The sequence below is a fragment of the Lotus japonicus genome, chromosome 1, assembly GCF_012489685.1.
Source record: "Lotus japonicus ecotype B-129 chromosome 1, LjGifu_v1.2".
NCBI classification, from domain to species: Eukaryota; Viridiplantae; Streptophyta; class Magnoliopsida; order Fabales; family Fabaceae; genus Lotus; species Lotus japonicus.
In genome coordinates this window covers 59,815,847-59,832,942 of record NC_080041.1, presented here as the reverse complement: position 1 = coordinate 59,832,942, position 17,096 = coordinate 59,815,847, and the positions used below count along the sequence as shown (strand labels likewise).

The following is a 17,096-nucleotide window of genomic DNA, read 5'->3' as shown; positions in this document are numbered from 1 at the left end:
GTTGACATTAGTCTGAGTCCCTTGTGCAATTAAATGGTTGGTATTCTTGATATTTTTCCTTGAGCTTTGATGAGAGTAATCAGGTCTGAAACTGAAGAAGAAGGAAGGTCAAGAAGCTTGGTGAATTGAAGGGAGGCTTAAAGAGGCATAAAGAAGAGTTAAAATGAAGATCAAGGGACTTTCCAGCGAGTCTGAGCGCCTAAGCATGCTCCATTGGCGCCCAGGCGCCAATTGCCCTGTTCCAGAAATTGGAATTGGCGCTCAGGCGCTCTGAATTGGCGCCTAAGCGCCCGGAACAGCCCAAACTCGTGATTTTTGCCTATAAATAGGATTCTAGTCATTTTCTCTCATATCTTTTCATACTTGGTAAAATTCAGAGGTAGAGGATCATCTAGGAGGTGTTCAAGGTTCTTAGCCAAGCATGGCTCTTGCCATGCTTGGCTAATCTCTCTTCTTTTACTTTGGTTTTCTTGTAAGACTTTTCCTTTAAAGTTATAATCTTAAGTTCTTTCCCACATGTTCTTCTTCTTTCCTTGAATCTCATATCCATGCTTTATGTTTCAAGTTAGAACATGTGCTAGCTTATGCTTTTCTATAATAGAACGGAAGTTTGTTATAGATTAGGGACTTGTTGTGGGATTACCCCTTCTTTGCTTGCTACTAGGAATAGAGGAAGGGTTGGGGTTTGTTGGCCTGAATTTGCATGATCTAAAACCTCATATAAATGACTAAGTACACAAGGAATTGGGCTTAGCTTTTAGTATGGGAGAATTGCTTATGTGAGGAATCAATAAGTGAGTAACTAGGCTATAACATCAAGGAGAGATTCATGAGAACTTGTGCTTAGAATGATGTGCTTGAATTGATTAGTTGAGCAAGAACCCAAAGTAAATCACTCTTTCTTTTCATTCTCTGTTTCATTTCTGTATTTATATTTTCTTTTTCCTTATTACTACTTCGACATATGTTTGCCTCAATAAAACAAACCTTCAAACTCAAAGCTTGAACCGAATCTTTTCACTCACAATCCCTATGGTTCGATATTTAAAACCGGGTGGATTCGTACACTTGCGGATTTACCAACAAGTTTTTGGCGCCGTTGCCGGGGATTGTTTGTGATTTTTGGTTTGAGTTATGAGTTTGAAGTTTAGTCTACCTAAGACTATAACTTAGGGCTGAATGGGAGACAACCCATGTTTTTTTTCTGTTTTGTTCCTATGTATCAATTTAACTGATTCGTTCTTGTTCTTAGTGCTTGTTGTGACTTGATCAATTATAACATGATTTGAGGTTTGGAATTCCATGAACCTGACCTAGAGTGAATCAGCTAGTGAATTTAATTTTAATTAGATTCATTGGTCATGAGTTGATAAGTTGATACTTAGGATCTTCTTTTGCTGTTTTACGTTTTATGTTTAGTGTTTCAGGAAATAAAAAGGATACACACTTGGAGGCACTCAATCACTTTGAAGGAGGTTCTTTTCTTACCCTGAGTTTTAGTCCATGCATTTTTTCATATTTTTCTTTTATAGATTTTGTTTATCCAATTTTATCATGCATTGTTATATAGAGTCTTTTATACCTTGGTCTTTATTCCTTATACTCAAATGACATGTTCCCAAGTCTTGCTCACTCACATGATGCTGGTTTTGAAAATGTTTTTAAGTGGATACTTTGTGCTTTCTTTTGGGGAGTGATTGTATGTTTGGGAAAGAGAGGGAGAGACTTCGGTCTTCTAAGTGTTGTCTTGAGGATAGAGTTGATGTGAGTCCACAAGGGTCCATCTTTGACCCTTCACTATATAATTTCCCTGGAGGATCCTGACACACTTGCACTTCTTGGTTCTGTGTTTCATTTCATGCGTCCTTGAGTGTAGCTTTAGGAGACTTGCATTCTTGAGACTGGTAGGTTTTCTTGTACTTCAGAAATTGTTTTATAACATCTTTGTCCCTAGTTGACCCTTTTGAGCCTTATGGAGATTTCCTTGGTATCTATGTTTAATGGGCTGGTTGATTGGAGGATTCAATGGGGAGTTGTGGTTCTTAACTCTTGATGGAGCTAGTTTATAAAAAGTGCAATTGTCTCTTGCCCCAAAGAAAAAAATTGAAAAAAGTCAAAAGAGAAAATAAACTCCATGGTGTGGTGGAGTTCCAAAAAAAAGAAGAAAAAAAATATGAAACAAAAAGGGGTTAAGAGACTTGAGTGCTAAGTATCAATAGCTTGAAAGCTCCGGAATTCCAAATTGGACCACACTCAAATTTTGTGCAGCCTTAGTCTTCCTTAGAGACCACCTACCTTGTGCTTTGCCTAGCCAACGTTACAACCCTTTTGAAGTCTCATTGAATAATGCATTGTCAACTTTAGTTGCTCTTGAGTGAATGATTCTCAGAACCTATGAACTTGCTTTTGTGCTCAGTGCACTAAACAATTGTCTCATGCTAGGATGTTAGCTCTAAATGCTTCTCATAGTGGACTCTAATTCTTCTTTGTCTAAGAGTTGCATGAAGTTGATTGTTGAATCTTTATCTTGGAACTAACTACATTTACTTGATCTCCCGGTTTTCTGAAAATGTATCCCTCTTCTGGCATGTGTGTAGGGAGTAATTCTTTGTGCTTAAGGGCAAGTTAATCTTAGTGACGCTCGAGGGCGAGCTGTCGTTGAGTATAGTGGTGTGATGACCCGGGTTTATATGATGTTTTTAGGGTTTTTTCTTTGTTAGTTTTGAGTCTTTTTCTTATGTCTCATGTAGTGTTTCATGCATTCTCATGCATTTTAACTTTTATTTGTGCATTTGCATTAGTTTAGTAATTTTGTAGTTTTATAAGGACTTTAGTTGCATTTTAGTATAGTTTTGAGTCTTTTGTTAGTTGTCATTAGTCTGAGTCCCTTGTGCAATTAAATGGTTGGTATTCTTGATATTTTTCCTTGAGCTTTGATGAGAGTAATCAGGTCTGAAACTGAAGAAGAAGGAAGGTCAAGAAGCTTGGTGAATTTAAGGGAGGCTTAAAGAGGCATAAAGAAGAGTTAAAATGAAGATCAAGGGACTTTCCAGCGAGTCTGAGCGCCTAGGCATGCTCCATTGGCGCCCAGGCGCCAATTGCCCTGTTCCAGAAATTGGAATTGGCGCTTAGGCGCTCTGAATTGGCGCTCAGGCGCTCTGAATTGGCGCCTAGGCGCCAATTACCTCCAGGGGCCATATTTTCAGCATGGAATTGGCGCTCAGGCGCTCTGAATTGGCGCCTGAGCGCCCAGAACAGCCCAAACTCGTGATTTTTGCCTATAAATATGATTCTAGTTATTTTCTCTCATATCTTTTCATACTTGGTAAAATTCAGAGGTAGAGGATCATCTAGGAGAGTGAGAGAAGGCTTCCAAGCTTGTGTTCAAGGTTCTTATCCAAGCATGGCTTTTGCCATTCTTGGCTAATCTCTCTTCTTTTACTTTGGTTTTCTTGTAAGACTTTTCCTTTAAAGTTATAATCTTAAGTTCTTTCCCACATGTTCTTCTTCTTTCCTAGAATCTCATATCCATGCTTTATGTTTCAAGTTAGAACATGTGCTAGCTTTATGCTTTTCTATAATAGAACGGAAGTTTGTTATAGATTAGGGACTTGGTGTGGGATTACCCCTTCTTTGCTTGCTACTAGGAATAGAGGAAGGGTTGGGGTTTGTTGGCCTGAATTTGCATGATCTAAAACCTCATATAAATGACTAAGTACACAAGGAATTGGGCTTAGCTTTTTGTATGGGAGAATTGCTTATGTGAGGAATCAATAAGTGAGTAACTAGGCTATAACATCAAGGAGAGATTCATGAGAACTTGTGCTTAGAATGATGTGCTTGAATTGATTAGTTGAGCAAGAACCCAAAGTAAATCACTCTTTCTTTTCATTCTCTGTTTCATTTCTGTATTTATATTTTCTTTTTCCTTATTACTACTTCGACATATGTTTGCCTCAATAAAACAAACCTTCAAACTCAAAGCTTGAACCGAATCTTTTCACTCACAATCCCTGTGGTTCGATATTTAAAATCGGGTGGATTCGTACACTTGCGGATTTACCAACATCAACACAAAGGACAACATTGGGAAGTTTGACAACAAGTCTGATCAAGGGATTCTCCTTGGGTACTCCTCTCATTCCAAAGCATATAGAGTTTTTAACTCTAGGACGAAAGTGGTTGAAGAATCAATCAATGTCAAGTTTGATGACCATTCAACTGAAACTACTGATCGTTTAGAAAGAGACTTTCTAAATCTTGATCTATCTGATCGAGATGAAGAAGAGATTTCAAAAGAGGTTTAACCATCAGAAACTTTACATGAAGAACCGTCCACTCAACCTCAAACATCTAGTCATGAACAGTCCGATCAAGTAATGACCTCAAGTGGAATTTCCCTTCCTAAGGAGTGGAAATACAAGTCAGATCATCCACCGGAGCATATCATTGGCAGTGTTTCAGAAAAAGTCAAAACCAAATCAGCGTTCAGAGAAGAATCCAACAGTGCATTCATTTTAGAAATTGAACCAAAGACAGTGGACGAAGCTCTACAAGACGAATGATGGATTCTAGCCATGCAAGAAGAACTGAATCAATTTAAAAGAAGTCAAGTCTGGACACTTGTCCCAAAACTCAAAGGAAAATCAATAATTGGTACCAAATGATTTTTCAGAAACAAGATGGATGAAAATGGAAAAGTTACTAGAAACAAGGCAATACTAGTAGCTCAAGGGTATAATCAACAAGAAGGAATTGAGTACACAGAAAAATTTGCTCTTGTAGCAAGAATTGAAGTCATTCGTATCCTTCTAGCATTTGCATGTCAACACTCCATCAAGCTATATCAAATGGATGTCAAAAGTGCATTTCTGATTGGAGCAATTGAAGAAGAAGTATATGTGAAACAATCTCCAGGTTTTGAAGAACCGTCTACTTCAGATCATGTTTTTAAACTCATAAAAGCTCTATACGGTTCAAAACAAGCCCTAAGAGCATGGTATGATCGTCTAAGAAGTTTTCTTATGAAGAACGGTTTCTCAAGAGGAAAGATCGACAACACCCTTTTCAGGAAACAACTGAAAGATGACTACATCCTTGTACAACTGTACATTTATGACATCATCTTTGGAGAAACAAGTGATAAACTGTGCAAAGAATTTTCCACACTCATGCAATGTGAATTTGAAATGAATATGATGGGAGAATTGAAATTCCTTCTGGGTCTACAAATCAAGCAAGAGAAAGACAAGATCTATATTCATCAGACCAAGTACATCAAAGATATGCCCAAGAAATACAACATGCACAAATCTAATGAAATGAGCACTTCTATGTATCCAAACACCGTTATGGACAAAAATGATGAAGGTTCACTCGTTGATCCAACATCGTACAGAGGAATGATAGGATCACTCTTGTATCTAACGTCCAGCAGACCAGACATAATGTTCAGTGTTTACTTATGTGCGAGATTCTAGGTAAATCCTCAGCAATCACACCTTAGTGCTGTTAAACGAATATTTATATATTTAATAGGTACTACTAATCTTGGTCTCTTGTATGAGAAAGGTATTGATTTCAGGCTAAAAGGATTTTGCGACGCTGACTATGCAGGAGATAGAGTTGAACGAAAGAGCACCAGTGGAGGATGTCACTTTCTAGGAAACTGTCTAGTCTCTTAGACAAGCAAAAGACAAAGCATTATATCTCTATCCACTACTGAAGCTGAGTACGTTGCAGCTAGCTCATGTTGTACACAACTCCTATGGATAAAGCATCAACTTGAAGATTACAATATCCATGAGAGCAATATACCTCTACTATGTGACAACACGAGCGCCATCAACATAGCTAAGAATCATGTTTAGCATTCCAGAACAAAGCATATTGAAATCAAGCATCACTTCATTAGAGATCTTGTGGAAAAATGACATGTTGATATATCCCATGTACACACTGAAGATCAACTTGCTGATATTCTCACGAAGCCATTACTAGAAAGCAGATTTGCTGATATGAGAGGAAGAATCAATATGCAAGCTGCATATTAAAGGTACAAAAACATAGTTTCTTTGTTTTGCAGGTACCGTTCTCTGAGTCAAACGTTCAGCAGAAAATATGCATCGTTCAACATTTATATCGTCTAGCAACTTTGGTGAATCGTTCAATATCTCATCGTTCTATGAAGTAGCAATCAGGATTTCTCTATCGTTTAGTCACAACTGGCAGAGGAATTTTCAAAGTTCAACTTCATCATGGCTATGGCACGTGCTTCAACAGTTTATTTCTGAAGAGTCACATCACATTCAATGCGGAACAATTATTCAAACTGCTTTTAACACGCGTGTAACCACGAGAAATTGTTTAATATTTTCTCTCTCCAAAAGAAACTGTCATTCCATATTCTCAATCAAATATATCTCCAAAAGATTCTGGATGCAAAGTTACACTCAACATTATTTGCATTGACCTTTCTCGCTCCATCCCAAGAAAGAAACCCTACTCTCTCTGCAATTTCCTCTTCTCACTACCATCATCTTCAATGGCCGAAGTTCTAGCCACTTCATGTAAGGCACCTTCCAAGAAGGGCAATAAGACTGCCTACACTACACTAGACATGGGGATCATTCAATGCAGAACCGAGAGGATCAACCAACAACGATCCGTTCAACTCCAAGAGGTGGGAGTAGTAAAAACTGAAAATCTGGGTGACAATGCTCTTGTGTCCCCAAGATACCTCGACATGAAGGTCTTCACATTTGTGAAGATGGCTGGGCTTGCAGACCTCCTCTATCAGGATAGGGAGACTGTTTATAACATGGCACAACGTGAGGTTTATGTGCCACTTGTGAAGGAATTTTATGATTGCACGGTGATTGTAGACCGGCAGACAATCAAATCTAAGGCAAACAACAAGATCATTACCGTCACACTGAAGGATGTCGTCGAAGCTCTCAATGCGAGCCTTGACGATGGAGAAAGGTACTCTCTGATTTGGCTTTCAAAGGTGAACGACTGGAAGTGCATCTAGAAGAACACCGAAGACCCTTTGTCTGTGGAGGTGAGCAACCTCAAGGATAAAGTCAAGTTTGTAAGACCAAGATTTGGTCATGTAGTACAACTCTATGTTTTGATGATTACATGTTAACTATTGTGTACAAACAATTATGGTACTCTAACATTGTTTTCTGAGTGTTTATATGACAGGCTCTGACTCTGGTCAATACTCACAATTATCAGAAGCATTTAGCCCAAAGAGTAACCAACGCAACGCTTTCGCACTCACTATGTTCTGATTGAACAGTAGTACATGCTTCAGAAGCTCTGAAGATGATAAGCTCTGATATGGATTCAGATCACTTAAAGTTCTGAAGACCAGAAGCTCTGAAGATTCAGAGGCTCTGAAGGTCCAAAGGCTCTGAAGGTCCAAAAGCTGAGAAGTGAAGATTCTGAAGTCCAAGAGTAAGCTGGCTCTGAAGACCAAGTACTTCCAACTCTGATGTTCAGAAGCAGAAGATACGAAGGTCAGAGGATCCAAGCTTCCCTCTGACTCTAATCACCAAGCTTCACAAGTTCCAACATGAAGCGTCGCCTGATCAGAAGTCAATTAGGATAAGGCTCACGTCGCTATCCAAGTACAAAAGCAATTGTACTATCTTGACGACCTTACCTAAGATGTTCAACCACAGCAGACTCTGGAAGTTACAGATCTGCCCTCCAACGGTAGCATTTCAAACAATGGATACAACACTAATCCTTGAGTATAAATAGAGGCTGAAGTTGGAAGAAGACGCTAAGAAACTTTGTACAAGCTCAAGCAACCATTCAATATTCTCTTAGCAATCTTTCTTCAATCGTTCTTACTATGTTTACCTTAGCTTTCTTAGAAGCATTCATTGTAAACCAAAATCCTCAAACAGTTAGTTTGATTTCCTTAAGGGACCAAGGTTGGTCAGCTCCTTGAGAAGACTAAGAGAGTGAATCTTAGTTTTTGCTAGTTGATTGTATTGTTAGTCACTGAGCAGGTTGCTAGTGCAATTGTAACAAACATTGAATAGTGGATTACCTTCATTCTAAGAAGGAAGAAATCACCTTAACAGGTGGACTGGATTAGCTTGAGCGATTATCAAGTGAACCAGGATAAAATACTTATGTGCTTCTCTTCATCTCTTATCTTTGCACCTTGTGTTGTTTATTCGAGAGATTTATCTAAATCTCAAGAGGGAAAAGTTTTTAGTTGAAAACGCTATTCAAACCCCCCTTCTATCGTTTTCATACTTTCAATTGGTATCAGAGAGCAAGTTCTGATTACCACACCTAACAGTGTTCAGTGATCCGGGCCGGTGTGAAAAACTGTGATGGCTACCACCAGTGATGCGCAAAAGGATGTTTATGGTGCAAAGCCCCCTATCTTTGATGGACAGAAGTTCGAGTACTGGAAAGATAGAATCGAAAGCTTCTTTCTTGGCTTCGATGCTGATCTTTGGGATATTATCGTGGATGGCTATACGCGTCCAGTTGATGCTGATGGCAAAAAGCTCTCAAGAGAAAATATGACGCCTGAGCAAAGGAAGAAGTTCTCCGAGCATCACAAAGCTAGAACCATTCTTCTCAATGCTATCTCCTTTGAAGAATATCAAAAGATACCAGATCGTGAGTATGTTAAGTCTATCTTTGATTCCTTAAAGATGACTCATGAAGGAAACAAAGAACTGAAAGAGACAAAGGCGTTGTCTTTGATCAGGAAGTACGAATCCTTCCAGATGGAACCTGGCGAATCCATTGAAGATATGTTTTCCAGATTCCAGTTGATTATTGCTAGAATAAGACCCCTCAACAAAAGCTATACCACTGCTGATCATGTCAAGAGGATTCTTAGAGGCCTTCCTGAAAAATGGGTACCCTTGATAACTTCCTTGAAGTTTTCAAGAGATCTTGAAGAGTTGAGTTTGAAAGAACTCATAAGCATGTTGAAAAGTCATGAGTTAGATCATGCAGAACATCAGACTCACAGGAAGAAGTCCATAGCCTTGAAATCCAAATCTTAAAAGGCAAAAGCTCTCCAAGCAGTTGAAGAGTCTGAAGAAACCTCTAAAGATTCTGATGAAGATGAGCTAACCCTGATCTCCAGAAAGCTCAACCGCATCTGGAAGCACAAGCAGAGCAAGTACAGAGGCTCATCAAAGGACAAAGGAAAGCAAGAATCTTCATCCAGTCAGAAGAAGTCCTCATCAAAAGAAGTCACTTGCTTCGAATGCAAAGAATCAGAACACTACAAAAGTGACTGTCCAGAGCTGAAGGACAAGAAGCCAAAGAAGCATTTCAAAGCAAAGAAAGGTCTTATGGTGACTTTTGATGACTCGGAGTCAGAAGACGTTGACTCTGATGGAGAAATCGTTGAAGGACTCATGGCAGTTGTCAAGGACAAAGAAGTAGAGTCTAAAGATGCACCTAATGTTGAATCTGCATCAGAGGAAGAGCTAGACTCTAACCATGAAAATGAGATATCCTTGATCACTCCACTAAAACACCAATCATGGTATCTAGACAGTGGATGTTCACGACACATGACGGGAGAAAGACGTATATTCCAAGACCTGGAACTTAAGCTTGGTGGCGAAGTTGGTTTTGGTGGCAACGAGAAGGGTAAAATTGTTGGTTCTGGTACTATTGGTATTGATAATAGTCAATGTATTGATAATGTTCTGTTGGTAGATGGCTTAACTCACAACTTATTGTCTATAAGTCAATTAGCTGACAAGGGTTATGATGTTATTTTCAATCAAAAGTCTTCCAGGGCTGTAAGTCAGATCGATGGCTCTGTTCTGTTTAACAGCAAGAGGCGGAACAACACTTATAAGATCAGATTATCTAAGTTGGAATCTCAGAAAGTAAAGTGCATTCTTTCTGTTAATGAAGAACAATGGGTATGTCATAGACGGTTAGGACATGCCAGTATGAGAAAGATTTTTTAGCTGAGTAAGCTTGACCTTGTCAGGGGCTTACCCACTCTGAAGTTCTCTTTAGACACTCTTTGTGAAGCCTGTCAGAAAGGCAAATTTACAAAAGTCACATTCAAGGCAAAGAATGTTGTTTCCACCCCAAGGCCGTTGGAACTTCTGCATATCGACCTGTTTGGACCAGTGAAACCTGAGTCTATAGGTGACAAGAGATATGGGATGGTCATTGTTGAAAACTATAACCGCTGGACATGGGTAAAATTCTTAAGCCGCAAGGATGAGTCTCATTCTGTGTTCTCTACCTTTGTTGCCCAAGTGCAAAACGAGAAGGGTTGCAGGATTGTGCGTGTCAGAAGTGATCATGGTGGAGAGTTTGAGAATGACAAGTTTGAGAGTCTGTTTGATACCTACGGGATATCACATGATTTCTCTTGTCCTAGAACTCCTCAACAAAATGGTGTTGTTGAAAGGAAAAATAGAACTCTCCAAGAGATGGCTAGAACCATGCTCCAAGAAACTAACATGGCAAAGCACTTCTGGGCAGAGGCAGTAAACACAACATGTTACATTCAGAACATAATCTATATCAGACCAATTCTGAATAAGACTCCCTATGAATTGTGGAAGAATATAAAGCCCAACATTTCTTATTTTCATCCTTTTGGTTGTGTTTGCTATGTTTTGAATACTAAGGATAGATTGCATAAATTTGATTCTAAATCTTCTAAATGTCTATTACTTGGTTACTCTGATCGTTCTAAAGGTTTTAGATTTTATAATACTGACGCTAAAACTATTGAGGAATCTATTCATGTTAGATTTGATGATAAGCTTGACTCTGACAAGTCAAAGTTAGCTGATAAGTTTGCAGATATGAGCATAACTGTTTCTGATAAAGGCAAAGCTTCAGAGCAAGCTGAGCCAGAGGCAGACTCTCCAGAGGAAGCTGGTCCCTCTGATCTGCAGCTTCAGAAGAAGAGCAGAATAATCGCCTCTCACCCCAAGGAACTGATTCTAGGAAACAAAGACGAACCTGTCAGAACTAGATCAACATTCAAACCCTCTGAAGAGACTCTACTAAGCTTAAAGGGATTGGTGTCATTAATTGAACCAAAGTCAGTTGATGAGACTCTTCAAGACAAGGACTGGATTCTGGCTCAGTTCTCCAAGAATGATGTCTGGAATCTTGTCTAGAAACCCAAAGGTGCTCACATTATTGGAACCAAATGGGTCTGCAGAAACAAGCTCAATGAGAAAGGAGAAGTAGTCAGAAACAAAGCAAGGCTAGTTGCTCAAGGCTACAGCCAGCAAGAAGGGATAGGTTATACTGAAAAGTTTGCTCCAGTAGCAAGATTAGAAGCTATCAGACTGTTGATCTCATTCTCTGTGAATCACAACATAGTTCTTCATCAAATGGATGTCAAGAGTGCATTCTTGAATGGATACATCTATGAAGAAGTGTACGTGCACCAACCTCCTGGTTTTGAAGATGAGAAGAACCCTGACCATGTCATCAAGTTGAAGAAATCTCTCTATGGTCTGAAGCAAGCTCCCAGAGCATAGTATGAATGATTAAGCTCATTCCTTCTGGAAAATGAGTTTGTAAGGGGTAAAATAGATACAACTCTCTTTTGCAAAACTTACAAAGATGATATCTTAATTGTGCAAATTTATGTTGATGATATTATATTTGGATCTGCTAATCCATCTCTTTGCAAGGAATTTTCTGAAATAATGCAGGCTGAATTTGAAATGAGTATGATGGGAGAACTTAAGTATTTTCTAGAAATACAAGTTGATCAACAACCAGAAGCAACATATATCCATCAGAGCAAGTACACAAAGGAACTTCTGAAGAAGTTCAACATGACAAAATCTACAATAGCCAAGACTCCAATGCATCCTACATGCATTCTGGAGAAAGAAGATGTCAGTGGTAAAGTATGCCAAAAGCTCTATCGTGGTATGATAGGCTCTCTCCTATACTTAACTGCATCTAGGCCATATATTCTCTTTAGTGTACATTTATGTGCTCGATTCCAATCAGATCCGAGAGAAACTCACTTAACTGCTGTTAAGAGAATTCTCAGATATCTGAAAGGTACTACTAACCTTGGCTTGATGTATAAGAAAACATCAGAGTATAAGCTTTCAGGTTACTGTGATGCTGATTATGCTGGAGATAGAACAGAAAGAAAAAGTACTTCTGGAAATTGTCAATTTCTGGGAAGTAACTTAGTCTTATGGGCAAGCAAGAGGCAGTCAACAATTGCAATATCCATTGCAGAGGCAGAATATATCTCAGCAGCTATTTACAGCACTCAGATGCTCTGGATGAAACATCAGCTAGAGGATTATCAAATCCTTGAGAGCAATATTCCAATTTACTGCGACAATACTGTTGTTATCTCACTCAGTAAGAATCCAATCTTACATTCAAGGGCAAAGCACATTGAGGTAAGGTACCATTTTATTAGAGACTATGTTTAGAAGGGCGTACTTCTTCTGAAGTTTGTTGATACTGACCATCAATGGGCAGATATCTTTACAAAGCCCTTAGCAGAGGATAGATTTAATTTTATACTGAAAAATCTGAATATGGACTTGTGTCCAGTATGAAGATGGATTAGAACCTCTGACTATGATGCTTCCTTATCAGAAGATGTCTAGTTTAGAAGGTAACTTTGCAGATGTTGAGTACCCATTGGTACCTACTCTGAGACAAGACAGCAAACGTGTGTCAGTCTTTTCTGATGCCTCGTTCCTTGTGCCTCTTGGGATAATCTGTTGTAATGATGTTGATCTGCTTATTCTCCACTGTGTGCTATGTGTATTTACTGTTTAACTTTATATCATTAATTTCTAGCCGTTGATTTTACATTTTGTTTTTCAACCGCCAATGGTTACCTTTAAACCCACTTATACACACACGTTCTCCACTTCTCTCTCTTATTTCAAAAGCTTTAAGTTTTTCTTCAAGAACTCTCTCTTCTCTCTACTATTCATTCTCTCTTTCTACCCAATCCCTCATCCGCCATGGAAAGATCCGAGAAAGTTGATTCTGCAGATGGCAGAGTGTTTCCTAAGTTGGTTGTGGGACTGGCAACTGGTCAATCTGGTCCAATTCTTCGATCACGGTCAAATGAATCAACTCAGGCTGAGATCAAGAGTCAGAGAAAGTCGTTCCGATTGCTCAGAGAGGTTGTGCAGTTACTTGCAATTTCTCTCCAAAAGATCTTCAGGTTCTCTGCGAATTGCGAGTCGATTTCAAGAATATCGCAGAAAATGGGTTGGATCTTCGTCCAGCAGTTAAGCTTCAAGGTTGTGAAGGATATTTCAACAGGCTTACTGGACCCATCTACGACAAGTTGGTGAAAGAATTCTGGAAACATGCTGAGTGTGACGATCTTCAAGTTGTTTCCTATGTGCTGGGCAAGAAGATCATCATCACTGAGAGATCAATTGCTCTGCTTCTGGGTCCAGACACTATCACGGGCTACAGATTTCAAGCAAATGATTCCAAGTTGCGGGCAGTTAAAGACACGATCAATTCAGTGCTGTATGAAAATTGGAAACCTGGAAAGTCCGACTACAAGACTAGAGAGCTTCATCCTGATTTGAGGATCTGGCACAAGATTATGCTAAACTGCTTCAATCCCAGACCCATTGGAAGCTCTCCTGACTACATCAACTTCAATCAGAAGGTGATGCTATACTTCATCAAGACTGGGCAGAAGATATGTCTTCCTTACTTCTTATTCAATTATCTGAAGGACTGCATAAGAAGATCAAGAACAACTGATGTTGTGACCAAGAACACGATCAAGTACATTCCTTTTGGAAGGTTGCTATCTGATCTGTTTGTTGAGAGCAACCTGGTCAAGGACTTGATTGCTGCAGGATGCACTAAAGACCTCTCCACTCTGACAGGAGATGCCTTTACTTCTACAACGATGAAGAGGATGTGCCTGATAGAAAAGAAGATCGAGGCTGACTCTTTCATCACACCAGAAGAGATCAAGGGAAGAAGAATCCCTCTCAATGATTATCCCCTCTGGTCTAAGGCTGATGATCCAGAGCCTATCCTATACTACATTGAGGATCTGAGGAGTCTTGGATTTGAGATTGATGTCGATGAGTTCTTCAGAGCTCTTCCAGAAGCTCCTGATTATGAATCTCCTAAGAAGAAGAAGACAAAGAGGAAGAAAAAGGATACTACTACAGTTGCAAAGGATGACTCTAAGGATGGTGATGATGATGAGCAACCACCCCAGAAGAAGAAGAAGAAGGTCAGAATTGCTACAAGGGTTATCCAACAAGAAACTTCTCAAGCACCAAGAACCACCAGAGTCACAAGATCTTCTGTCAGGAACTCAAGTAAGTTTATAGTTCTTACCGACGATGATGAATCTGATGCTTGTTTGGCTGTTTCTAACCCCATTCCTACCTTAGCTTTACCTTCTCCTCCTACCCAACAAACCTCTGTCATACAACCAACCACCACAATCACCACTACCTATTCTCCACCACCAAAGACTTCATTAATTCAACCTTCCATTGAAGATGAACCCCTTTGGCAAAGAATCCAAAATCCTCAACCCTCTGAACAGACTTCAACCATTCTACTTCCATACCCTTCACAAGCGTCTGAACCCCAACAAGGCTCTGACCAGCAAGCGCTTGAAAAACAAGATTCTGAACCACAACCCTCTGACCATTCTGAACAAGAAACTCCATCTCCCACTGGATCCATACCTTTTGTTACCAATACTGTTGATTCCTCCCCATCCAACAACTCTGAATCACAGCGCAAATTCTTTCAAGCTGTTAGTGATAGGATCTCAGAGCTTCCTGAGAATATCCTAAGTGCTCCAAGTCCAAACCGGTATCCATGACCAAGACCAGAACCTCTCGTTCCTGCACCTTTGGATGTGGTCCCTCTGAACTTGGCCTTTCCTCCTCCAAAGGGAAGAAAATATTCTAAGGTGTCCCTCTCCAATTACTCATCGGTCAACTCTGAAGACTTTGAGTTCCCCAACACTGAAGTTGGCACTTCTCATCCAACTCCAGACCCAAACACCTCTGATCTCATGGCTCTGGAAGTTTCCTCTCCTCAAGTAGCCTGTGAAACCCAAGCTACCTCTGAAGCTTCAAGCAGAAATCTTCCTCCTCCACCTGAATTCAACCTCCCTATCATTCCCTACACCTATGCTGAACCAAACACACTGCTGGAATGCATCAATTTGTTCAGTGATCAAGCAGCAACTCGGGTACGTAACCTATATGGTTGCACTGATCATAGTGAGAAACCACAAATAGTTGCTGAGGATTGGGGACGTCTATGCAACTGGCTGCATGACAGGATTGATACGATGTTGGAGTTCTTCACTGAAGAAAGAGAGGAAAGAATTGATGCTGCAAGACAAAGGCTAGAAGCCAGAAACAGAAGGAGAGAAGCTCTAAATGAGATGCGCCTAAGGGAAAAGCTTTGGAATGAAATGGAAGAAGCTAGAAGGAAGCAAGAGCGAGAAGAAGCTGCCAGAATCGAAGCTGCTCCACGTGAGTCTGCTCGCTTACAGGCTCTTGAATAGGCTGCTAAGTTAGAAGCTGAGGCTGCTGCTCTAAAGGCTCAAGCACTTATGGTTGTCCCTGTTACTGATATTGCCTCAACCTCTACTCAAGCTCCTCAATCGACACTAAGCTCTGATAGACCGTCCTCTGACCAAGCTGTGTCGTCTGCTCCAGATCAATCTGATCTGAATCAGGCCAGACTTGACTCCATTGAGAGGCGACTTGATTCTCACTCCACACTCATTCAAGATCTTACAGAGATGTGTGCTAAAATCCTAAGAAGGCTACCTAAACCTTAGTTTTAGGAACTCTTTTCTCCTTCTCCTTACAATTTTTTTTCTCTTTTATTATGATATTAATTTTTCTTTGTTTAACCTTGTTCTTAATCCAGTTAACTTGATGTTTTTCCGTTTCTATGCTTAATTTATTATCCTATTTAGCATACGCATTAACAAACAAACAAACATTTTTATTCAAAAACTTCATTCATTCATTCCTTATTGGCATTACATCTAAAATGGAGGATTTTTCCTCAAAGATCTACATTGCCTACGCTTCTCCTCCTTCTCAAGCTCCAGACCATGCTGCTTGAACTCCAATTGGACCAAGCTCCGGCGAACTTCCTGCTTCTCAGGACCCTCTGCCATGGGTTCAAGTGCAGTCTCCACCGCAGGGATCTTAGCATAGTTGTGCAGCTCCCGCTGGAAAAGGCCTTGAAGTTCCTCTACAAACCCAAGGAATCCTCTGAGAGTAGCGTCCATCTCTGGACTCAGACCCTTTCCTAGCAACTGATTTGTCAGTTGGTAGACGCTTGGATCCTTTGGGTGCCTGACATTGAAAGAACAGATCCTCTTCAAATGCCTTCCTCCTAAGCTCATTGATGCAATTCTCAACGGAAGCCATTGTCGTATTTGTTACAAGATGAAGATGTTTTTGGGAAGACTGCTATGGCTTACATTTCTATTTATACACTAAGTTCAGTCTACAGAAGTTAATGCTGCTGCAGTTTCTCGAGGTGTTTACGTTGGTAACTGATGCACGTCTTAAACCTCCTGGCCGGTGGTAAACGTTCTCGTCATTTAATTTTCTTCATCTGCATTAATCAATTATTTTCTTAATTAACCTTATTATTTATTTATCTTTTCTCCATTCTTCTTAACTTAGACCTTCTCTAAGGGGGAGTACCTTGTACTTCATGCTAAGTTTTTCACACCCCATTCTTTTTGCTTATGACAAAAAGGGGGAGTACAACCAGTTTTTGATGTGTAAGCTGTGTTAGTGTGATTTTTTATTTTGGAGAATTTTAAGTGATCCATCTTTATTAAGTCTTAGATTCAGGAGGAGCTAAGCTCAGAATCAAGCTGTGACTTGGATTCAGGACGAGCAAAATAAACCATACATCTCAGGATAAGTTTACCTCTGATACCCTAAACTCTGAGTGTATTCAGTTAATTGTTTAAGAATTGTTTAAGAATTGTTCATCAAAATACTTGGTTTTGTCATCATCAAAAAGGGGGAGATTGTACGACCAAGATTTGGTTATGTAGTACAACTCTATGTTTT

The 17,096-nt window shown here is 39.7% G+C and overlaps 1 protein-coding gene across 1 annotated transcript; it reads left to right on the top strand.

Annotated features, from left to right (window-relative positions):
• The first annotated feature begins 12,998 nt into the window (after positions 1-12,998).
• On the top strand, positions 12,999-14,857 carry LOC130740368 (uncharacterized). The gene is made up of 3 exons (XM_057592960.1): positions 12,999-13,163; positions 13,205-14,210; positions 14,415-14,857. Exons 1-3 carry the CDS (start codon positions 12,999-13,001, stop codon positions 14,855-14,857), a joined length of 1,614 nt encoding a protein of 537 aa, XP_057448943.1.
• The last annotated feature ends 2,239 nt before the right edge of the window (positions 14,858-17,096 follow it).

Coding starts and splice junctions, on each gene's coding strand:
- LOC130740368 (XM_057592960.1), top strand. CDS start 12,999: ATGGAAAGATCCGAGAAAGTTGATTCTGCAGATGGCAGAGTGTTTCCT. Junction 13,164..13,204: donor CGTTCCGATTGCTCAGAGAG/GTTGTGCAGTTA, acceptor AAAGATCTTCAG/GTTCTCTGCGAATTGCGAGT. Junction 14,211..14,414: donor AAAGGATGACTCTAAGGATG/GTGATGATGATG, acceptor TTCCTACCTTAG/CTTTACCTTCTCCTCCTACC.